The following is a 16,692-nucleotide window of genomic DNA, read 5'->3' on the forward strand; positions in this document are numbered from 1 at the left end:
ACTTGTGCTTTGGCAATTATTCATGTTATAATCATAATCTGAAAGTTTCATGAAGATCGTACGTCCATAAAAAAAGTTATTAAACAATTAAGTTCTCATAGTAAGCGCACACTGCAGCCCATGTGTGTTTATGCGTGGGTGCTTGTGTGTGTATGTGTTTGTGTATGTGTGTGTATGTGTTTGTGTATGTGTGTGTGTATGTGTGTGTGTGTATGCGTTTGTGTGTGTATGCGTGTGTGTGTGTGTGTGTGTGTGTCTGTATGCGTGTGTGTGTATGTGTGCCTGTGTGTGCGTACGTGCCTGTGTGTGTGTGTGTGTGCGTGTTTCTTGTGTAAGCTGAAAGACGCGAAAAATGATTGAAACATCTATTGCTCCAAGGGTTCAGGGGATCTCGTAGTCGAGCAGTCTCGACTAGAGCTTTCTTACTTGTTTTTGTATTCATTTATTAACAAAGCTATATAGCTATTTTTATATGTATACTTATATGCATTGTATACAATTTCGGTTTTTGTCAAAATTCACCCTCCACCCCTAACATTTGTAAAAGCGTATTTCAAATACACGGGACTTGTCCTTCGGCAAATACACGCATATCTATGTTACATTCATAGTCTGAAAGTTTCATGAAGATAGTCAATCCACAAGAGTTATTAAAGAATTAAGTTCCCATAGTAAGCCCACATTTCAGTGCACTGCAGCTAATGCGTGCTTAGGCGTGCGTACCTATGTCTGTGTGTGTGCGTGTATATGTGTATATGCGAATAATTATTGAAATATTAGTTGCTCGAAGGGTTCAGGGAATCTCGTAGTCGGGCAGTCTCGACTACAGCTTTCTTACTTGTTTTTATACCCTGAACCCATTTTCAATGGGAAATCAGAGTATAATGGTTATGTTGAAATGTATGTAACAGGCAGAGGGAGGCGAGGCAGACTCCACAAAGTATATATATTCTTGATCAGAGCAACGAGCTGAGTCGATTTGTATGTATGAACGCATCGATCTCAAAAGATATAAGAGCTAGAGACTTTACCTTGTTCCTAGGTCCGTGTATATCACGCGCATATAGTTTTTCTCTAAATATCGATAACTACTCCCGATATTTTATTATCGAATAAAAACCTTATCGAAAGCTAGTTATTTAATTATATTTCCTACACCTTTAAAACTAGAGTTTCAAAATTTTAAATGTAGACTTATATTTATTTTGTACAATTTCGGTTTTTGTTAAAATTTATGTGTTCCAAATTTCAAGTCTCGAGTTTCAATACCGCAAAACAAAATTGCTTTTATACGGACAGACGGTTAGACATGCACAAAACTAATATACTCATTTCACTTTCGTGAATGAGTATAAAAACTCATTATACCCTATTTTTCCATTTCAATGGGCTCAGAGTATAAAAATTGTGCATAGTGGATTTTGCATTCCACAAATGATATTTATTACTAGAAGCAAGGACACGTCAAATACGCAATCCACTGGAACATAAGGTGGTAAATATAATCATCCGAATATTGCTTTAGCAGCATCACGGTAAAAATTTAGTAAATCTTTTATTTATGTATCGAACTTTTTATTGCAGTCACATTTATATCAATATACTTTATTTCAAAGTCCTTTTTCCCTTGACAACCATAGGTCGATTGCGAATAAGTCCTTTGCGCCTTTTAAGGTTCTAAAAAAAAAAAAATTATACAAAAATTAAAATAGATGTATACCGCCTTTAAAATTATAAAAAATAAATACCTTTCGAGATATGAAGTTTGTTGGTGGGATAAGTCTATCTTTGGCTTTTAACGATGGTCTATTAAATTCAAACGGCTTCTTTACTCTATAGATCCGAACGAGCCAATGTTCTGTTGTATAAGCTTCCTCCAAATATTTCAATTCGAAATCTTTATTGCCAATTACAGCATTGCGAGTCCGATCGTATCCAGAAGGCCCCCTAAAAACATAAAAGTTTTGTATTAATAAATATTTTAAAACAAAACGAACCTCCTGTCAGGATGCCAGACAAAGAGATAACCTAAAAAACTCAACCTCAATCGCTATTAGAATATTTTACCTTATCATAATCTAAATACATTTGAAATAGCTCACTTAGCTTGCTTTAGCTATTTGGAAAAGCAATTCAATTACTTAACTTCGATGCTTCTATTCGGATTTCAATATTGTCTATTGAAGACTTGTTTAGTAAAAATATAAACTCATTCACAGTACAGTTCAGTACATTCCGATTATAAGAGACTCGCAAGACACTTTAATTGCTACGAAGACGTTACAACGTATATGTTTGCTTATCGTCGCAATAATTGTACGGACACTATAAATTATTTATATCGTCGTTATAACTAACTCTAATAGGTTCTGAGTTCGTTCAGACAAACAAGCTGAATCGATTAAGCTTATCGCCTTGGAGCTGCCAGGCGTTATTTTGCGATTTAACAAAATATACTTCCTATACATCTTTATATTATAAGTCACATATGCGATAGAAGTGTGATTGAATCAAATTGAGTTACCTGTAATCCAATTTTAACTCGCCAAACCGATAGTAGCTCAATTTGTACATCAGACAATTCAGTAATGCCGGAGCTCCCTCTGCATCAACTCTAAATTCACCGCGATCCGTAAAGAAATCGCTTTCCTTGATATCTTTTGGATGTTCTCCTTCCGCAATGCGTACCATCCAAAGGAACTTGTTTATATCATCACCGGAATATCCAATCACACCTCCAAATATTACTAGAACATAGTCCACGTCCAAAGATGTCATTATTTCGTAGGACTTTTCTTCAGTCGACGACATTGCCTTTCCAACTAGGGCTATATGGCTATTATTCCAAGTATTATTATCGACTAATGTTGTTCTGTTAGCCATCCCTGCAATTTGGTACCCATAATCCCACCATGACATAATACGAGCGTCATCTGCCGTGTTTTGAGAGAGCCAGTAATACGCTTCTCTAAAGTCATCTAATATATTTCGTGAACTAAAATAAAGATTAAACCAAGTAAGAACGTTGCAGTCGGGCGTTGCCGACTGCGGAATACTCATTCACATCCCATCAGTAATTTATCAGTTAAGTTTAGCGCCCTACTTGGCGTAGACACCTAATTTTTGGTCAGTTCTTAAAACGAGCTAACCGGTACCCTAATCGAAAAATTTGAATGCTTACGCTCTAAAAATGTGAAAATTACAGGCTATTTTTCAATATGCCACGCCCCTCACGAGGCGTAAAAATTATTTTCGGGTCATCCATAGAGGAGGTTAATAGTAACTCAACTATTCAAATTTGAAGGTTTAGGAGATATAAACTTCTGCGATTTGCCACGCACCCTGTGGGCGGACATATATCCGTCGAAGGTATTTGGTCTTGGGTGCTCCATTTGAGGTCTCTAGCATAATAGTGTCCAAAATATAGCAGAATTAAAACATCACTATATCTTCAGGTCACTATATCTTCAGGCAATGGGCAGACTTATAATTTTATATATTTATTTTATTATTTTATAGAATCATGACATTAGCTGACGTGCAAAATTTCAGCATTCTAGGTTTACCACTTTAGGAGATACAGTTTTATCCGATTTGCCACGCCCCCATGGGCGTAGATATATCCGCCATAGCTCGTGATCTTGGGTGGTCGACGCGGACCTACATACCAAATGTCAGCTTTCTAGCTCTTTAACTAACATGAGTTCTGGTATATCGGAAAATGCATTTTCCGATTTGCTACGCCTCTAGTGGGCGGATCGGGAAAATTTTAACACTTTATAGATCGGAGCTCTACACGAGTATGTGTTCCAAATTTCTAGTCTCTAGCTTCAATAGCGCCGAAATAGATTGCGTTCATACGGACAGACGGACAGACGGACAGACGGACGGACAGCAAGACGGACATTGCACAAAACCAATATACTCATTTCACTTTCGTGAATGAGTCTAAAAAACACACACATAGGCATGCAGGCATAAACACGCATGGACTGCAGTGTGGGATTACTATGGGAACTTAATAACTTTTCTTGTCGATGGACTATTGCATGAAATTTGTAGATCGTGATCATAACATTGTAATGCGTACATGTGCTAAAGCACAAGTCTCTAGTATTTGAAAGACGCCTTTTAGAAATATGTGGGTTATTTCTAGAAATTATTTCTACAGTATTAGAGCTAAACGTAGCTTCAAAATTGCTAAAGGGATGTGAATGAGTATTCTGCACTTGGTAAGGCTCGACTGTAACGTTCTTACTTGTTATACACTGAACCCTTTTTCAATGGGAAATCGGGGTATAATGGTTTTGTTAAATGTATGTAACAGGCAGAAGGAGGCGTGGCAGACCCCACAAAGTATATATATTCTTGATCAGGGTGACGAGCTGAGTTGATTTGGCCCTATCCGTCTGTCCGTATGTATGAACGCGTCGATCTCAGAAGATATAAGAGCTCGAGACTTGAAATTTTTATACCCTGAACCCATTGAAAATGGGAAATCAGGGTATAATGGTTTTGTTGAAATGTATGTAACAGGCAGAAGGAGGCGTGGCAGACCCCACAAACTATATATATAATCTTGATCAGGGCGACGAGCTGAGTTGATTTGGCCCTGTCCGTCTGTCTGTCTGTCCGTATGTTTGAACGCGTCGATTTCCGAAGATATAAGAGCTAGAGACTTGAATTTTTTTTAATGACCGTATATACAGCGCGGACGTCGAGTTTGCTTTTAAAATTCGATAAATCATCCCGTTATATTTTTATCGAGTAAAAACATTCAAGTTCAAATCAGATGCCACTATAGCTAATTGTGAATGATTTTTCTTTTTTTTTTAATTTCTCAAATATTCAATATAATATGTAGATTATATGCTGAAAGTTTCATTAAATTCCGTTCAGTCAAAAATTAATAAAAAATGATCAAATATTTGGCCAATTAACAAACGCACGTGCAGCAGCTACAACAGCATCGTATGCGTGTGCACACATACATTCAAACTTCTTCTAGAAACATTCGTTGAATCACATCAGCTGTTAGTTTCGTTTAGTTTTGGTAGTTGGCGCAGCAGCAGTGAATCTATTTGAGTTTTGCCAGCGCCACCAACAGGAGTGGGGTGGCCTAGTGTGTTAGCTGCATGACGCTCGATCGAGAAGTCGCGGTTCGAATCCCGATTGATGCGACTGATGTTAATTTTTTTTAATTGTTTCAAAATATTTTTATATTTTATTAAATGAGTTTGGTATTTTATTTATATTTTTAAATACATCGAAATTGAAATTTCAGCCATACTAAATGAGCATTTCTATTTGTTGGGTTCAGGGTAGTATCTAGTCGAGCACTCTCGACTAGAATTTTCTTACTTGTTTATTAATTATATTGTTTTCCGCTCGCTTAAGAGATGAAGAATATTATTATGTATTATGACCTTCCGGAGTTTCCGGGCATCCTTTTTTACTTATTTTATGCATATATAACAAATTAACCTTTACTGTGTTATTTTTTTTATTTTTTCATACATATTTCGTTTTTAATAAAATAGATATTTTATTGGGAAGGTGCGAGCTTGACTGAATGGCACTTAATACTTTTCATTTTCTTAGTCGAATAATTTTATAAGTTTAAATTTGTTTCTTCTTAAATAGCCCTCAAGTACATATACGGAAATACATACATATGTATATATAATTATATATGTAAGCCTGCACGCATAGCATCAAGCATTCCAGCCTTATACACGCGCTCATTTTGTATGTGTGTATGTATGTACACATAAATGCGTGCTCTAGCATATTCTAAGAATCCCGTTGCGATTGATTTGTCTTTGCATTGTTTTTGAATTTCCAGCCACCACTCTGGCTATTCTTTGCTATGTGGCGTCATAACAATAATGTGATTTCGTTTTAACTTCTATTGATCGAAACGACGCGGTGGTGCTGTAGGCTGAAACGCCGACGATCTTTATTTTAGCTATTTTGACAAACATGCTGTTCGGGTTGGGTGCGAGTTCAAATCCCGCTGAAAACACTTTTTTGTAAATTGCAAATTTTTGTTAGTTTAGCTTTTTTATATTTTATTAATTTTATAAAAATGTTTCCTTCCGTGCTATCAATGCCTATTAAGCCTACTTATGTGTACATATACATAAATAGATGGCTGACGCATATAAATGTCGCAATTCGGGCACTGTAAATGCCGATTGCCACGCCCCTAGTGGCCGTAGACTCCTCAATTTTAGCCAGTTTTTAGAACGAGCAACCAGTTACCTAAATGCAAAATTTGAATTCTTACGCTCAAAAAATGTGAAAATTACAGGGTATTTCTCGATATGCCACGCCCCTAAAGAGGCTTAAAAATTATTTTTGGGGCATCGATAGAGGAGGCCACCAGTAACTTAACTATCCAAATTTGAAGCTTCTAGCTCTTAAACTGTAGGAGATATAAACTTTTGCCGTTTGCCACGCCCCCTATAGGCGGACATATATCTACCATAGCTCGTTGGACGTGGGTGGTCAACCCGCGTATATATACAAAATTTCATGTCTCTAGCATCAATAGTGCCTAAAATATAGCAGAATTCGAAAAATCACTATATCTTCAGGTCCGATTTGCCCCGCCCCTAGTGGGCGTAGATATATAATTTTTTCACCTATCTTCATAGAATTAAAACATCAGCTTACATGCAAAATTTCAGCATTCTAGGTTTACAACTTTAGGAGATACAGTTTTATCCGATTTGCCACGCCCCTAATGGGCGGAGGTATATCCGCCATAGCTTGTGATCTTGGGTGATCGGCGCGGACCTACATACCAAATTTCAGCTTTCTAGCTCTTCAACAAACATGATTTCTGGTATATCGGAAAATGCATTTTCCGATTTGCCACGCCCCTAGTGGGCGGATCGGGAAAATTTTAACACTTTATAAATCGGAGATATACACGAGTATGTGTTCCAAATTTCAAATAGATTGCGTTCATACGGACAGACGGACAGACGGACGGACAGCAAGACGGACATTGCACAAAACCAATATACTCATTTCACTTTCGTGAATGAGTCTAAAAATGCCCATTTAGTATGGCTGAAATTTCAATTTCGATGTATTTAAAAATATAAATAAAATATAACATAAAAATATTTTGAAACAATTAAAAAAGTTAACATCAGTTGCACCGATCGGGATTCGAGCCACAACTACTCGATCGAGCGTCATGCAACTAACACACTAGGCCACCTCACTTCTGCTAGTGGCGCTGGAAAAACTCAAATAGATTCACTGCTGCAGCGCCATCTACCAAAACTAAACGAAACTAACAGCTGATGTGATTCAACGAATGTTTCTAGAAGAAGTTTGAATGTATGTGTGCACACGCATACGATGCTGTTGTAGCTGCTGCACGTGCGTTTGTTAATTGGCCAAATATTTGATTATTTTTTATTAATTTTTGACTGAACGGAATTTAATGAAACTTTCAGCATATGATCTATATATTATATTGAAAATTTGAGAAATTTAAAAAAAAGAAAAATCATTCACAATTAGCTATAGTGGCATCTGACTTGAACTTGAATGTTTTTACTCGATAAAAACATAACAGAATGATTTATCGAATTTTAAAAGCAAACTCGACGTTCGCGCTTTATATACGGTCATTAAAAAAAAATTGAAGTCTCTAGCTCTTATATCTTCGGAAATCGACGCGTTCATACATACGGACAGACGGACAGACGGACGGACGGACAGACGGACGGACAGCAAGACGGACATTGCACAAAACCAATATACTCATTTTACTTTCGTGAATGAGTCTAAATATAGATTTTTAGACTCATTCACGAAAGTGAAATGAAAATTTTGCATTTAGGTAACCGGTTGCTCGTTCTAAATCTGGCTAAAATTGAGGAGTCTACGGCCACTAGGGGCGTGGCAATCGGCATTTACAGTGCCCGAATTGCGACATTTATATGCGTCAGCCATCTATTTATGTATATGTACACATAAGTAGGCTTAATAGGCATTGATAGCACGGAAGGAAACATTTTTATAAAATTAATAAAATATAAAAAAGCTAAACTAACAAAAATTTGCAATTTACAAAAAAGTGTTTTCAGCGGGATTTGAACTCGCACCCAACCCGAACAGCATGTTTGTCAAAATAGCTAAAATAAAGATCGTCGGCGCTTCAGCCTACAGCACCACCGCGTCGTTTCGATCAAGAATAGTTAAAACGAAATCACATTATTGTTATGACGCCGCATAGCAAAGAAAAGCCAGTGTAGCGGCTGGAAATTCAAAAACAATGCAAAGACAAATCAATCGCAACGGGATTCTTAGAATATGCTAGAGCACGCATTTATGTGTACATACATACACACATACAAAATGAGCGCGTGTATAAGGCTGGAATGCTTGATGCTATGCGTGCAGGCTTACATATATAATTATATATACATATGTATGTATTTCCGTATATGTACTTGAGGGCTATTTAAGAAGAAACAAATTTAAACTTATAAAATTATTCGACTAAGAAAATGAAAAGTATTAAGTGCCATTCAGTCAAGCTCGCACCTTCCCAATAAAATATCTATTTTATTAAAAACGAAATATGTATGAAAAAATAAAAAAAATAACACAGTAAAGGTTAATTTGTTATATATGCATAAAATAAGTAAAAAAGGATGCCCGGAAACTCCGGAAGGTCATAATACATAATAATATTCTTCATCTCTTCATCTCAACTCAATTTTAAGCATCAGGTAAAACATATATATTATAAAACTTCACAGATACGGCTTGCGGTGGTTGAAGAAATGATACCATGATTATGAGTTGTTAAAAAATACATTTAAATATCAGTCAAATCAAAGCAAAAACATCAGCTTTTTTCCGATTTTTTTTCAAAAAATTTCGGCTTTTTTAAAGTATCTTCCCACTAAAAACAGCTTTTTTTGCTCAACAAAAATGGGCAACACTGTTAATAAGAGAGCGTCATCAGACAAAACCACAGTAACGGCACTGACCAGAGAACACATAGACTAGACATGTAGAACAAATTTTTCTACAGCAGGAAATGTTAAGTTGGTCGACCACTTTACTTCGTATTTGCTCGGCTCGGTCGCTGGAGGTTCGAGCAGTGAAAATATTGGACGACAAAAACAGTGCGCTGTGAGCGCTCAGACGGAATGGTCGTGATTATGTATGAAGCACACTTATGTGCCATTTGTCCTACTCTCTCTCTCTCTCAGTTCCTCTCTCTCGCTCTCTATGGTCGCTGAAATCATCACTCTCAGCGGCGCGCAAAAATTGAAATTTTTGTTCGCGACGATCCCAGCTTTTTCCTTTTCAGCGAAGGGTATACCTAAATCATAAAAGCGTTTGTCAGGCTCATGCAAACAAAATGTAGCGTTTCGATGGATATTCGTGGGAAGGGTATGAAAGCGTTGATACGCATAAAGAATATGAATTCGCGACGGGCAAGCATACACACACTTGCAATCTCTGGAAACATGTGTGAGCATTTGTGGCCTGTGTGCGTAACTCTTGCTGCCTGAGCAAATTGTAGTGCCCAAAATTTACCGTTGATTGGCCCTTGAGGGAGCACATACATTTGCATACATATGTGTATGTATGTATGAGATGGGATAATAATTGTCTGGCGATTCAGTAGTTTGTCAATTTTGTATTGTTTGAATTGTAGAGTGACTGTCAAATGAGCCTTTATGACTTAATCAGTAATTACGACATGCGTATTTCATTTCAAGTTTTTATAGTCCACTAGCCAATATATTGTAAAGCATTTAATAAACATATAAGTGTACCCCGATAAAAATTTTTCGGTTGAAATTTGAATAAAATATTTAATTATAATTATATATATGTATATATATATGATTAGATAAATTATAGGATATCCGTAACACCAACCAACCAGTGGCACAATGATTTTTACTGCCAAAATTACTGATTAAGTCATAAAGGCTCATTTGACAGTCACTCTACAATTCAAACAATACAAAATTGACAAACTACTGAATCGCCAGACAATTATTATCCCATCTCATACATACATACACATATGTATGCAAATGTATGTGCTCCCTCAAGGGCCAATCAACGGTAAATTTTGGGCACTACAATTTGCTCAGGCAGCAAGAGTTACGCACACAGGCCACAAATGCTCACACATGTTTCCAGAGATTGCAAGTGTGTGTATGCTTGCCCGTCGCGAATTCATATTCTTTATGCGTATCAACGCTTTCATACCCTTCCCACGAATATCCATCGAAACGCTACATTTTGTTTGCATGAGCCTGACAAACGCTTTTATGATTTAGGTATACCCTTCGCTGAAAAGGAAAAAGCTGGGATCGTCGCGAACAAAAATTTCAATTTTTGCGCGCCGCTGAGAGTGATGATTTCAGCGACCATAGAGAGCGAGAGAGAGGAACTGAGAGAGAGAGAGAGTAGGACAAATGGCACATAAGTGTGCTTCATACATAATCACGACCATTCCGTCTGAGCGCTCACAGCGCACTGTTTTTGTCGTCCAATATTTTCACTGCTCGAACCTCCAGCGACCGAGCCGAGCAAATACGAAGTAAAGTGGTCGACCAACTTAACATTTTCTGCTGTAGAAAAATTTGTTCTACATGTCTAGTCTATGTGTTCTCTGGTCAGTGGTAACGGCTAGAAAGTCCACAAATCAATCGAAATTCTAAGAATGTGAGAAAAGGCGCGCTTCTGTCTGTACGCATAGAATAGACGATGAGTGTGTGCACAAGCATAGGAAAATCGCGCTGATCTGCTGTTAGCTTGAATCCGGTATCCAATGTATGGATATAAATATATAATAAAAATCAAAATTGTATAAATTATATACATATGTATGTAATTTGAATGCAATAGCTATCGATGATTTTCCAATTTTAATGGCATAATGCCGTGTTTTTTGCTGCGCACTAGACTTGAAAATTGCACTATATACTCTGGTTGACAGCGTTTGGGCTGTGAATGAGTCTTCTGCTATCGGTATCGCCCGATTCCAACGTTCTTACTTGTTTCTTTAAAATTTGAGTTTAAGTACGTTTGTGCGTTTATTGCAATAAAAATTAAGTATGTGTACGTACCCATCCTGGCTATTATGAAAAGCAAGAACAATAGACGGGCTCGAGTATGCATTGCTTGTTACCCATGTGCAATGTACAGCAAACATCATTAATATCATTAGAACCGCCAAAATTACGATACTTTTCAAATTTGAGCTTATGCCAGTCTCGTGAGTGGGATCATGTTTGGTTCGGTGCCTTAACTTTCCGGCCTGTAAATATTAAATGCATTATTAATATTATTTGTATAATTTTTGTATTTTTATGTTAACATGCCCATTGGTTTTCTAGTTAGCTTCAAGTCACCTAATACTTATCTATTAGTACTCCAAAGATGATTTAAGTTGGTTTTATTGAATAATTTACATATTTGTCAAATGTAAGTCGAGCAGTCTCGACTAGAGCTTTATTACTTGTTTTTTAGTTGATTATTTTATCTATTTACCTTATCATACAAGCTTTTTTTCTCCAAGGATTCCTCCTGCTCATCAATTTCTTGTACAGAGTTAACCGTGTTTGCCAATCGTTTAGACGAGTCTTCTTGCAGGAACACATCTAACAGTCCAGAAAATGCTACACCAGCAAGCATGCACACAACAGGAGTTAGGGTCAACATTAAACGGACCATCACACCGGCGAAATAGACAGCGCTTATGGCGTAAAGTATCACAAAAACGCGTTCGTCATTGACCCGCTTTACACAATACCACAGGCCGACAGGAAATGCGCACACAAGAATGTGCAGATCAAAGAAGAAGGAAAACCACGTGGTAGGCTGATGTTCGGATACAGATGCAATAATGGGAATATGAATTTTAGCATAGCCGGTATCCCAAAGTGAGTAAAATCTTCCACTCCATGGTGCAACAACGCCCATCATAGTTAAAACAACGACGGCAACGAACACTAAGACTGCTGATAGTAATCCGCCAACAATAAATAATTTTTTAAATTCATTTCTTGACAAAACAGTTTGCAAGTGGCGCAGAGCAGCAACAGCCATGAGTAACACAAAAACACCCATTGCCGCCATATGTTCACTTGTGCGAATCGGTTGAAATCCAACAAACGGTATTTGCATGGAGAACAGCAGTCCAAGAATATAGAAAGTGCTGTAGCTGGTTAGAAGTCGCGGGGAGTAGCGTCCCATTATCAGAAGCATAAAAACATGCAATGGAATCAGGTTGATAATAAATACATATCCTCCCCAAGCCGAAACCATATAAAAGTAGGATATCGCTGCGCCAGCTGACCAAAATACGGATCCAGTCTTAACAGATCGTACCCATAAGAAGTATGTGAACTGTAATGCGAATATGGCTATTCCTTCGTTATCATAAGAGCCTGCAACAGAGCGACTAATATAACCGGGCACTATGGCAATAAAGCTTGCAGCAAATAATCCAGCGCCAGGCGACCAAAGTTCCTTTGTTAGCAGATACGTTGAAATAGACGTGAGGCCACTAAAAACTGGTGCCAGAAAGACACATATGTCACGTATGTGTACGGGAATGTTCAATATATGTAATAGATAATGGATGCCACCAGATGTTATCATTAATCCAGGGTATACAGTGCCTCCAACGATGCGACCGAGTGGATACCAGGCACGCTCATCAAACCAATTAAGAAATTTATACCAGCCATGTTGCACCATGTAGGCAGTTGCTCGGTAATTGAACCATGGGTCGAATTCATGTATTATCGATTCAAATCTTATGACGGCAAATAAACGGGACGAAAATCCGGCTATCCAAGCAATTAGTAAGACAGCAAATGTTATAAGGCTGCTGTAGCCAGCAACTTTAGTATTCAATATTTTCGATCCACGGTTCATTTTAAACGTGTGATTTATCTCACACTTTAATGTCAACGAAAAACAACTAAGACACGTAGCCTAAAATATACCGGCGATTACAGAGTAACTATTACGCTAATATTGTTATCGAGTAACATTTCGGGCTCGATAACTGTATATTCTGTAATCAATATACGGGTACTCCCAAAAAAAAAAAAAAAAAAAAGATATTAAGTATGTATATAGTATTAAAAGCATGACCAATTGAATATTGAATCATGAAAAGGCAGAATAATATCATAATTAAAGGAAAAAACAGTAAATATTTAGCAAAATTCAGTTTTCTAATTCTAAGTTCTTGTAACCTGCTGAAGCCGAACACGAAAAACTGTGCAGAACAAATCCGCTCGCGAGCATTGTGCGCGCTGAGGCGAAGACAAAACGCAAGCAATCAGCTTCAAACGCTGCTGTACTGATTTTGAAGACGAATCGCATGCTATTTTAACATCCTACTTGAATCCTCATCAAATCAATATTCTGATAATACTTTATCCTCAAAGGAACCGAGCACTTTTGTTACATCAGGATTACTTTTTCAAATGAAGCTAAGGCAGTAAATAAAATAAACAAGTACATATTTAAATATGAAGTAAAAATCAATAAAATGAATAAAACTAAATATATATATTTTTTAATTTTAACCTTAATTAGCCCTTCAGTACACATAATTGGGGTTTTATTAAAATTAGTCCAATTATTATTTTTATTAAAATGTAATCAAATGTGCTAATTTTCATTCTAGTATACCCCATACATTTTTTCTCATCTTGGCGCAGCTCATCAAACAAATGATGAAATTCATTTCATTTTGCACTATGAACCCATTAGCTTACTCGCAATTTCATACCCTTCCCACGAGTAACCATCGAAACGTTTACATTTTGTTTACTTGAGCGTGACAAACGCTTTTATGATTTAGGTATACCCTTTACTCAAAAGGAAAGAGCTGGGATCGTCGCGAATAAATTTCAATTTATGTGCGCTGCTGAGTTCGGCGATTTGAGAGACCAAAGAGAGAGATAGATTGAGAGAGAGTAGGACAAATAGCGCATAGCCGTGCTGCATATAAGAACGGGACCATTTCGTTTGAGCACTTGCAGCGCACTGACTTTGTCGTGCAATATTTTCACTGCTCGAGCCTCAAGAGACTGAGCCGAGCAAATACGAAGTTGAGTAGTATCTAATGCACATTTTTTTGGTGTTGAAAAAGTTTGTTCTACATGTCTCATCTATGTGTTCTTTGGTTAGTGGTTTTGCACAGTGCAATTGCTTTTGAGGGCTGTAAGTGTATTTTTGAGAGCTCAAGTGTATTTATATATCGTCGCATTCCCGCAAAATGATCGTATGACGAAAAAATGTAACTTTACAGGAGGAGCTTTTTTTAATTTTCTCAACATATAGTCGCTTTTTGACAGCAATTTTTTCATACGTTCTTATTCTATAGTTTTAATAACGAAAGCAAATAAAATTTTGTTTAATTACGGACATTTTTTTTCAACAGAAATTTATTTAATGAGATAAACATCTTCAGTTATCATCATCTTCATCGGTTTCATCTAAACAAACCGCGACTTTTATACAATTTTGATGGTTTTCAATTTGATATTTAGGGGTATACTTCTTTTCTGAAATACTTATGTTGAGCTATCGAAATTTTTCGAATACCTTTAAATTATTAAACGATTAAATTTACTTAATGATTAGTTTATTAGCGATTATTAGGGTTTACAGAGTTTATGTGACAGACGCGAGCAAGCGACTAGGCTGTTTCAATGAACGCGAGCCGGCTCTTAAATGCTAACATATTCTATGAACTGCCGCTCTTAATTACAATGAAGCGATGATTGCTGAGCCCAACAACTTAACTTGCTCTTATATAAACTTTTAATATTTTGATTCATATATACATATATATGTTTTTGAATCGTGTTTTCGAAATATTCGAAACGTAATTCCATAAATCCGTGCTGCAAAATAGCTGTACGTAGTTTGCCTACATTTAACGTTTGATTTTTATACCCTGAACCCATTTTCAATGGGAAATCAGGGTATAATGGTTTTGTTGAAATGTATGTAACAGGCAGAAGGAGGCGTGGCAGACCCCACAAACTATATAGTTATTCTTGATCAGGGCGACGAGCTGAGTTGATTTGGCCCTGTCCGTCTGTCTGTCCGTCTGTCCGTCTGTCCGTCCGTCCGTCTGTCCGTATGTATGAACGCGTCGATTTCAGAAGATATAGGAGCAAGAGACTTCAAATTTTTTTTTGAATGTCCGTAATTACAGCGCGCCTATCAAGTTTATCATTAAAAATCGATAACTCATCCCGATCTTTTTTATCGATAAAAACCCTTATCGAAAACCAGTTATAAAATTATATCTTCTACACCTTTATTGCTAGAGTCTCCAAATGTATGCTTATATGCAATTTATACAATTTCGGTTTTTGTTAAAATTTACCCCCACCCTTAAATTCACCACCTCACCCTCACTTTTGTAAAAAGCGTGTTTCAAATACTAGAGACTTGTGCTTTGGCAATTACATGCATATCCATGTTATAATCATAATCTGAAAGTTTCGTGAAGATCGTACGTCCACAAAAAAGTTATTAAGCAATTATGTTCTCATAGTAAGCGCTCACTGCCGACCATGCGTGTTTATGCTTGTGTGTGTATATGTATGTAAATGTTTGTGTATGTGTGTGTGTGTGTGTGTGTGTATGTATGCCTTTGTGTGCGTGCGTGTGTGTGTGTGTGTGTGTGTGTGTGTGTGCGTGTGCGTGTTTCTTGTGTAAGCTGAAAGACGCGAAAAATTATTGAAATATCTATTGCTCCAAGGGTTCAGGGGATCTCGTAGTTGAGCAGTCTCGACTAGAGCTTTCTTACTTGTTATATTTTATTAAATGAGTTTTCTATTTTATTTATATTTTTAAATACATCGAAATTATAGCTCGCAAATAACTGTAAACACTTTTTCGTTGTCTGCAAAAAAGCGTCTTTCACTGACACAATCAAAAAAACTCAGACAGAAACTGTTTTTGTCGCGTCTGGCTTAGCTCTCTCGCGCTCTGAGGGAGACAGTTGTTTCTGTTTTCGTTTCCTCAAGTCAAACACTGATCGTTTGCTTGAGTTAAATGAAGCAAACGGTAAGTTGCGTTTGTATGGGTAATCACGCGCGATTGCTGCGTTCTTTTTGTATGTATGTATGCGTGTATTTACATGCACACGAAGGCAAAAACATTTTCTGCTGAGTTTGTTAGTCAAAGTGTTTTTTGCTGAGAGGCTTTGTGTGAGGGAAAATCGTGTTAGTTTTACGCGACACTCATGTGAGAGCGTCAAACGAATGAGTCATCGCATTGCGTCTGAGCGAAACAGATGCTAAAGAAAACAGAGAGTGACGCTCAGAGCGAGACGTGTCTGCACAATTTTTTTGGTTATGATGCGAGGAAGAGAATAAACGAAAAAACGCTCAACTCTCATTTGCAAGCTCTGATCGAAATTGAAATTTCAGCCATACTAAATGGGCATTTTTATTTGTTGGGTTCAGGGTAGTATCTAGTCGAGCACTCTCGACTAGAGTTTTCTTACTTGTTAAATAATAAGTTGGCAGTTTTGGAAGCCTTCTATGCTAATTCAACGCACCCGTCGGCCATTCACTTGACGCCCAAACATTGCGGCTTCTATATATTGAGTCTACAAGCATCATTGTATGACCAGGAAGCAAATAG

General features: G+C 37.1%; 1 protein-coding gene across 1 annotated transcript; it reads right to left on the reverse strand.

Annotated features, from left to right (window-relative positions):
* Positions 1–1,553: 1,553 nt before the first annotated feature.
* Stt3B (catalytic subunit 3B of the oligosaccharyltransferase complex) lies at positions 1,554–13,048 on the reverse strand. Its single transcript, XM_018017244.2, has 5 exons — positions 11,554–13,048; positions 11,130–11,320; positions 2,525–2,995; positions 1,749–1,947; positions 1,554–1,677 (listed from the first exon to the last, which is right to left on the reverse strand). Exons 1-5 carry the CDS (start codon positions 12,943–12,945, stop codon positions 1,606–1,608), a joined length of 2,325 nt encoding a protein of 774 aa, XP_017872733.1. The 5' UTR covers positions 12,946–13,048; the 3' UTR covers positions 1,554–1,605.
* Between the last annotated feature and the right edge of the window lie 3,644 nt (positions 13,049–16,692).

Source organism: Drosophila arizonae, chromosome 2 (genome assembly GCF_054131065.1).
Source record: "Drosophila arizonae isolate 15081-1271.41 chromosome 2, UAZ_ARI_1.0, whole genome shotgun sequence".
NCBI classification, from domain to species: domain Eukaryota; kingdom Metazoa; phylum Arthropoda; class Insecta; order Diptera; family Drosophilidae; genus Drosophila; species Drosophila arizonae.

Bases quoted from the DNA above. Each gene is read 5' to 3' on its own strand.
- Stt3B (XM_018017244.2), bottom strand. From the start codon at position 12,945: ATGAACCGTGGATCGAAAATATTGAATACTAAAGTTGCTGGCTACAGC. The intron at 11,321-11,553 runs GTAAATAGATAA...TAATATTTACAG, and splicing joins AAAAAAGCTTGTATGATAAG to GCCGGAAAGTTAAGGCACCG. The intron at 1,948-2,524 runs GTAACTCAATTT...TTATGTTTTTAG, and splicing joins GAGTTAAAATTGGATTACAG to GGGGCCTTCTGGATACGATC.